The sequence below is a fragment of the Salmo trutta genome, unplaced genomic scaffold (assembly GCF_901001165.1).
Source record: "Salmo trutta unplaced genomic scaffold, fSalTru1.1, whole genome shotgun sequence".
Taxonomy (NCBI): Eukaryota; Metazoa; Chordata; class Actinopteri; order Salmoniformes; family Salmonidae; genus Salmo; species Salmo trutta.
The window spans coordinates 1,907-10,000 of NW_021822364.1; the positions used below are offsets into that span (position 1 = coordinate 1,907).

The 8,094-nt window shown below is 47.6% G+C and overlaps 1 protein-coding gene across 4 annotated transcripts in view; it reads left to right on the forward strand.

Moving 5' to 3' along the window:
• Positions 1-692: 692 nt before the first annotated feature.
• Positions 693-8,094, forward strand: part of LOC115181981 (neuropilin-2) — a 26,898-nt gene continuing 19,496 nt past the window's right edge. For 2 of the 4 annotated variants that reach the window (XM_029743663.1, XM_029743665.1), the window contains exon 1: positions 703-803. In XM_029743663.1, coding sequence (XP_029599523.1) covers positions 734-803 — 70 coding nt within the window. In that variant the 5' untranslated portion in view covers positions 703-733. Of the gene's footprint in view, positions 804-7,577 lie in introns of all 4 variants that reach the window. The other 2 variants (XM_029743662.1, XM_029743664.1) reach the window with 2 other exon arrangements.

Genomic DNA, 8,094 nt, shown 5'->3' on the forward strand with positions numbered 1-8,094 from the left:
TCTCTCTCTCTGTCTCTCTCTCTCTCTCTATCTCTGTCTCTGTCTCTGTCTCTTTCCCTGTCTCTCTCCCTGTCTCTCTCTCTCTCTCTCTGTCTCTCTCTCTCTCTCTCTGTCTCTGCTGGTAAATTATCTCAACATTCCACAATTCCAACCGCTCTGAATGAGCTATGTTCCCTCAGCCCCCCCATCTCCCTCTCTCCTCTCAGTCTCATCTCCCTCTCTCCTCTCAGTCTCATCTTCCTCTCTCCTCTCAGTCTCATCTTCCTCTCTCCTCTCAGTCTCACCTTCCTCTCTCCTCTCAGTCTCACCTTCCTCTCTCCTCTCAGTCTCACCTTCCTCTCTCCTCTCAGTCTCACCTTCCTCTCTCCTCTCAGTCTCACCTCCCTCTCTCCTCTCAGTCTCACCTCCCTCTCTCCTCTCAGTCTCACCTTCCTCTCTCCTCTCAGCCCCCCCTCATCTCCCTCTCTCCTCTCAGTCTCACCTTCCTCTCTCCTCTCAGTCTCATCTCCCTCTCTCCTCTCAGTCTCACCTCCCTCTCTCCTCTCAGTCTCACCTCCCTCTCAACGAGTCTGGGAGCTATTAGTTCACCCTTATAACACTCACTAAAACACGGCTGACACACTGAGGAAGAGTGCCTGTCTGTCCTCTCCTTACCCGGGGCCAGTAATTGTTGATGAGAATCATTCATTACATGCATACCATCATCTGTCCATTTTCTTTATTTAATTGCTAGATGAATAAAACTGTATTCCTTCTTTTGCCTCTTCCAGAACCCTTCGCTGCATTCCCTCCAGACATGACTGGTGAGTTGTCCTCGTCTTTGACAACTTCCTGTTTCCTGGGCGAACATTTGTCTACTTCCCGTTTGAATGTTTGTTGCTTTCTGCTTGTTTCTCCGCCCAGCTTGCGGTAGACTCTGGTCCATATGGACAAACATTTAACTGATTATGTTACCTGATTTCATTTACCTGCTTCTATTTGGTGTCAATCTACACTGAGTGTACAAAACATTAGGAACACCTTCCAAATATTGCATTGCACCTGCTTTTGACCTTCAGAACAGCCTCAAGTCGTCAGGGACATGGACTCCACAAGGTGTCGAAAGCGTTTCCACAGGGATGCTGGCCCATGTTGACTCCAATGCTTCCCCACAGTTGTGTCAAGTTGGCTGGATGTCCTTTGGGTGGTGAACCATTCTTGATACACACAGGAAACTGTTGAGTGTGAAAAACCCAGCAGCGTTGCAGGTCTTGACACAAACCGGTGTGCCTGGTACCTACTACCATACCCTGTTCAAAGGCACTTAAATATTTAGTCTTCCCCATTCACCCTCTGAATGGCACACATACACAATCCATGTCCCAATTATTTTAAGGTTTAAAAATCTTTCTTTAACCTGTCTCCTCCCTTTTATCTACACTGATTGAAGTGGATTTAACAGGTGACATCAATAAGGGATCGTAGCTTTCAGCTGGTCAATCTATGTCATGGAAAGAGCGAAAAATCCCCCCCCCCCCAACAAAAAACAAAAAAATCTTTATCAGTTTTAAATGAAACAGAAAACAAATTTTTCTTCTGTTTGAGGTGTGTTGGAATCGGTTCCACTGGTATCGGGAAGCTATTGAACCAACATGTTGCATTATGATCGCAGCATGTTTCCTCCGCATGCGTGTCTGAGCTCATGTCTTCCCTTCTGTAACGTATAAAAGGTGTGTGAAACCCGAATGATGCAGAACCACCGGACGGACACCTGTTACGATCGAGTCATCTCCCGTCCTTCAGCACGACGCCGAAATATTATTTGTTATTTTGTTATTTCATTGTGTTGTTAAACTCAGAGAGGTTGGTGTCGTTGAGTACATGTACAATAATACGATTATTGCGAATATTTAGATTTATATAATCGTTTGATTTAAACGTTTATCTATTTATTTATCTATATATATTTATTTATTTTTCTCCCTAATAATCCTGTTTACATGGACACATCTGTAATCAAGCTAGCTGATGGGACTTTGATAAATGCAGAAAATTGGCAAAAAAACAAACGTTCCAGCACAGCAACGATGTTATTTTAGGGAAGCCATTTTGATTCTGAGTTCAGACATAAACACTTTGTTTGTGAAAACAATCTCAAAGTTATGTACTTTCATTTTCTTTTTTTGTCTCTCCAAACTTTACATATGTCTATGTAAACCCTTTCAAGCGATCTGTCGTCGTCGTCCCCCGTCCACCACATAGTTGTGGTTAAGGAAATGTGATCAGTCAAAGCCATGTAGGACCTAATCTCTCTCCCCTCCGTCCGTTTTAATTATATAAGGAGAATAACAACAGTCCGTTTCCGATGTGTCATCATCGCTCACTGCCGTCACTGCGTCCGAATTCAGCACCATACATGGAGTCTCCCTCCCTCTTCTCTTCAAGAGTGTCTTTACTCAACGTTCATTTCTAAGAGTTAAAACGTTTATTAAACATCCGTTTATAAGAGTTAATCCTCCTAAATGGCACCCTATTCCCCATAGAGCTCTGGTCTATGGTAGTGCACTACATAGGGAATAGGGCTCTGGTCTATAGTAGTGCACTATATAGGGAATAGGGCCCTGGTTTATAGTAGTACCACTATATAGGGAATAGGGCTCTGGTCTAAAGTAGTGCACTATATAGGGAATAGGGCCCTGGTCTAAAGTAGTGCACTATATAGGGAATAGGGCTCTGGTCTATAGTAGTGTACTATATAGGGAATAGGGCTCTGGTCTATAGTAGTGCACTATATAGGGAATAGGGCTCTGGTCTATAGTAGTGCACTACATAGGGAATAGGGCTCTGGTCTACAGTAGGGTGCTATATAGGGAATAGGGCTCTGGTCTATAGTAGTGCACTATATAGGGAATAGGGCTCTGGTCTACAGTAGGGTGCTATATAGGGAATAGGGCTCTGGTCTATAGTAGTGTACTATATAGGGAATAGGGCCCTGGTCTATAGTAGTGCACTATATAGGGAATAGGGTCCTGGTCTAAAGTAGTGCACTATATAGGGAATAGGGTGCCATTTGGAATCCCCTGCGTTATTCTGTGGAGGATGAGTGTGAGATAGGAGCTTTGACTGGACTTGTGTGTTTGGCTGTCGGGGTGTTGGGGTGGTTTCCATGGAGATGTTTGGCTTGAGTTAGAAAAGACTGGCAGACGATCATGAATGCAAGAAAACCAGAGAATCTGAATGTGACCACTCAGAATTCACTCCCAGAGGTAACTGTCCCGCTGCTCTCTCCCAGAGCTAACTGTCCCTCTGCTCTCTCCCAGAGCTAACTGTCCCTCTGCTCTCTCCCAGAGCTAACTGTCCCCCTGCTCTCTCCCAGAGCTAACTGTCCCCCTGCTCTCTCCCAGAGCTGACTGTCCCCCTGCTCTCTCCCAGAGCTGACTGTCCCCCTGCTCTCTCCCAGAGCTGACTGTCCCCCTGCTCTCTCCCAGAGCTAACTGTCCCCCTGCTCTCTCCCAGAGCTAACTGTCCACCTGCTCTCTCCTAGAGCTAACTGTCCCCCTGCTCTCTCCCAGAGCTAACTGTCCCCCTGCTCTCTCCCAGAGCTAACTGTCCCCCTGCTCTCTCCCAGAGCTAACTGTCCCTCTGCTCTCTCCCAGAGCTAACTGTCCTCCTGCTCTCTCCCAGAGCTAACTGTCCACCTGCTCTCTCCCAGAGCTAACTGTCCCCCTGCTCTCTCCCAGAGCTAACTGTCCCACTGCTCTCTCCCAGAGCTAACTGTCCCGCTGCTCTCTCCCAGAGCTAACTGTCCCCTTGCTCTCTCCCAGAGCTAACTGTCCCCCTGCTCTCTCCCATAGCTAACTGTCCCCTTGCTCTCTCCCAGAGCTAACTGTCCCCCTGCTCTCTCTTCTGTCTTTCATTTAAACAGCAGAGCTGAGAAGAGGTCAGAAAGGGTCTTAGAAATATGGCTTTCTAAGATGCACTCTGGTCTACTATGATAACACCTGCAAAGCTGTGGTCTACTATGATAACACCTGGAAAGCTCTGGTCTACTACAATAACACCTGCAAAGCTCTGGTCTATAATTACACCTGCAAAGCTCTGTTCTACTATGATAACACCTGCAAAGCTCTGGTCTACTAAGACAACACCTGCAAAGCTCTGGTCTACTAAGATAACACCTGCAAAGCTCTGGTCTACTAAGATAACCCCTACAAAGCTCTGGTCTACTATGATAACACCTGCTAAACTCTGGTCTATGATAACACATGCAAAGCTCTGGTCTAGTACGATAACACCTGCTAAGTTCTGGTCTACTATGATAACACCTACAAAGCTCTGGTCTTTGATAACACCTGCAAAGCTCTGGTCTGTGATAACACCTGCAAAGCTCTGGTCTACGATAACACATGCAAAGCTCTGGTCTAGTACGATAACACCTGCTAAGTTCTGGTCTACTATGATAACACCTGCAAAGCTCTGGTCTATGATAACACCTGCAAAGCTCTGGTCTATGATAACACCTGCAAAGCTCTGGTCTATGGTAACACCTGCAAAACTCTGGTCTACTACGATAACACCTACAAAGCTCTGGTCTACTATGATAACATTTGCAAAGCTCTGGTCTACTATGATAACATTTACATTTACATTTACATTTAAGTCATTTAGCAGACGCTCTTATCCAGAGCGACTTACAAATTGGTGCATTCACCTTATGATATCCAGTGGAACAACCACTTTAACAATAGTGCATCTAGATCTTTTGGCGGGGGGGTTAGAAGGATTACTTTATCCTATCCCAGGTATTCCTTAAAGAGGTGGGGTTTCAGGTGTCTCCGGAAGGTGGTGATTGACTCCGCTGTCCTGGCGTCGTGAGGGAGCTTGTTCCACCATTGGGGTGCCAGAGCAGCGAACAGTTTTGACTGGGCTGAGCGGGAACTGTGCTTCCTCAGAGGTAGGGAGGCGAGCAGGCCAGAGGTGGATGAACGCAGTGCCCTTGTTTGGGGTGTAGGGCCTGATCAGAGCCTGAAGGTACGGAGGTGCCGTTCCCCTCACAGCTCCGTAGGCAAGCACCATGGACTTGTAGCGGATGCGAGCTTCAACTGGAAGCCAGTGGAGAGAGCGGAGGAGCGGGGTGACGTGAGAGAACTTGGGAAGGTTGAACACCAGACGGGCTGCGGCGTTCTGGATGAGTTGTAGGGGTTTAATGGCACAGGCAGGGAGCCCAGCCAACAGCGAGTTGCAGTAATCCAGACGGGAGATGACAAGTGCCTGGACTAGGACCTGCGCCGCTTCCTGTGTGAGGCAGGGTCGTACTCTGCGAATGTTGTAGAGCATGAACCTACAGGATCGGGTCACCGCCTTGATGTTAGTGGAGAACGACAGGGTGTTGTCCAGGGTCACGCCAAGGTTCTTAGCACTCTGGCAGGAGGACACAAGGGAGTTGTCAACCGTGATGGTGAGATCATGGAACGGGCAGTCCTTCCCCGGGAGGAAGAGCAGCTCCGTCTTGCCGAGGTTCAGCTTGAGGTGGTGAGCCGTCTTCCACACTGATATGTCTGCCAGACATGCAGAGATGCGATTCGCCACCTGGTTATCAGAAGGGGGAAAGGAGAAGATTAATTGTGTGTCGTCTGCGTAGCAATGATAGGAGAGACCATGTGAGGATATGACCGAGCCAAGTGACTTGGTGTATAGTGAGAATAGGAGAGGGCCTAGAACAGAGCCCTGGGGGACACCAGTGGTGAGAGCACGTGGTGCGGAGACAGATTCTCGCCACGCCACCTGGTAGGAGCAACCTGTCAGGTAGGACGCAATCCAAGCGTGGGCCGCGCCGGAGATGCCCAGCTCGGAGAGGGTGGAGAGGAGGATCTGATGGTTCACAGTATCAAAGGCAGCAGATAGGTCTAGAAGGATGAGAGCAGAGGAGAGAGAGTTAGCTTTAGCAGTGCGGAGAGCCTCCGTGACACAGAGAAGAGCAGTCTCAGTTGAATGCCCAGTCTTGAAACCTGACTGATTAGGATCAAGAAGGTCATTCTGAGAGAGATAGCAGGAGAGCTGGCCAAGGACGGCACGTTCAAGAGTTTTGGAGAGAAAAGAAAGAAGGGATACTGGTCTGTAGTTGTTGATATCGGAGGGATCGAGTGTAGGTTTTTTCAGAAGGGGTGCAACTCTCGCTCTCTTGAAGACGGAAGGGACGTAGCCAGCGGTCAAGGATGAGTTGATGACACCTGCAAAGCTCTGGTCTACGATAACACCTGCAAATCTCTGGTCTACTACAATAACACCTGCAAAGCTCTGGTCTGTGATAACACCTGCAAAGCTCTGGTCTGTGATAACACCTGCAAAGCTCTGGTCTGTGATAACACCTGCAAAGCTCTGGTCTACTATGATAACACCTGCAAAGCTCTGGTCTATGATTACACCTGCAAAGCTCCTGTCTACGATAACACCTGCAAACCTCTGGTCTATGATAACACCTGCAAACCTCTGGTCTACTATGATAACACCTGCAAAGCTCTGGTCTACTACGATAACACCTGCAAAGCTCTGGTCTATGATAACACCTGCAATGCTCTGGTCTACTATGATAACACCTGCAAAGCTCTGGTCTATGATAACACCTACAAAGCTCTGGTCTACTATGATAACACCTGCAAAGCTCTGGTCTACTACGATAACACCTGCAAAGCTCTGGTCTACTACGATAACACCTGCAAAGCTCTGGTCTATGATAACACCTGCAAAGCTCTGGTCTATGATAACACCTGCAAAGCTCTGGTCTATGATAACACCTGCAAAGCTCTGGTCTTTGATTACACCTGCAAAGCTCTGGTCTATGATAACACCTGCAAAGCTCTGGTCTATAATTACACCTGCAAAGCTCTGGTCTATGATAACACCTGCAAAGCTCTGGTCTATGATAACACCTGCAAAGCTCTGGTCTATGATAACACCTGCAAAGCTCTGGTCTTTGATTACACCTGCAAAGCTCTGGTCTATGATTACACCTGCAAAGCTCTGGTCTATAATAACACCTGCAAAGCTCTGGTCTATGATAACACCTGCAAAGCTCTGGTCTATAATAACACCTGCAAGTGTTTCAAGTTTGAAGCAAAGGGAGGTTTTTCTCTCTCTTCTGTCAAGTCGAATTAATGTTGCAGTCCACATGGCAGGTTTTACACATGAGCTTACAAACTATTTAACATGTAAATTAGCCTTTAATGGATGCTATATAATGTCTGAGTGAACTCTGCTTCACAGTCAGATTTTACTGGGAAAAACCTGCCTTGCAGCTCCCTACAAAGAATGATTGATTTTCTCCAAAATTATAGCAGCATAAAACTGACTTTGCTTTGCATATACCAATCAAGATTCAACCAACAGCATGAGCCTCTCTCTGCCAGTCTTATCTGTAAGCATAATGTCTGTTTGCTAAATCTATTTAGAAAAACATCGACCAAAATAAATCAACTACAAAATGGTAGATGTCTGCAAAAGCCAGTAAGGTCTGCATTCTGCATGCCTGTTCTCCTTCTTCTCTCTGCCTGCCAAGCCAACTCTCTCTCTCTGTGTGTGTCTCTCTGCTCTACCACCAGGGGGAGCTATTCCGGGTACCAGTGAGCCCACAGTAGAAACAAAGGTGTCAGTGCAGCCCATCCCCCCATTCTGGTATTATGTAATGGCCGGCGTTGGAGGCCTGTTGCTCCTGGCATCAGTCACATTGGTCATGGTTCTCTGTTGTCACCGTTATCAACTAGCAACAAAGAAGAACAGCCAACATTCAGTGTCCTACCAGAGTGCCCACTACCACAGCAGCCACTACGGCCCCGGGCCTAACCACAACCACTACCCCGGACCCGGGGGTGGTATGTCGGCCCACTACCCCAACGGAGGACCTCTCTCTGGGCTGGGTTTGGCAGGACCTACCGCCCCTCCGCTACAGCCCATGCTGTCTATCAGGCTGGAGATGGAGGACAAGCATCGAAGCTCCCAGTGCTAACTGTGTTTGCGACAGAGAGACAGACAGACAGACAGACAGACAGACAGAGAGAGAGACGGGATCTACAGACCCCACTGAGAGAGACAATACCTTTGACTGGGTGTAACTTGGGT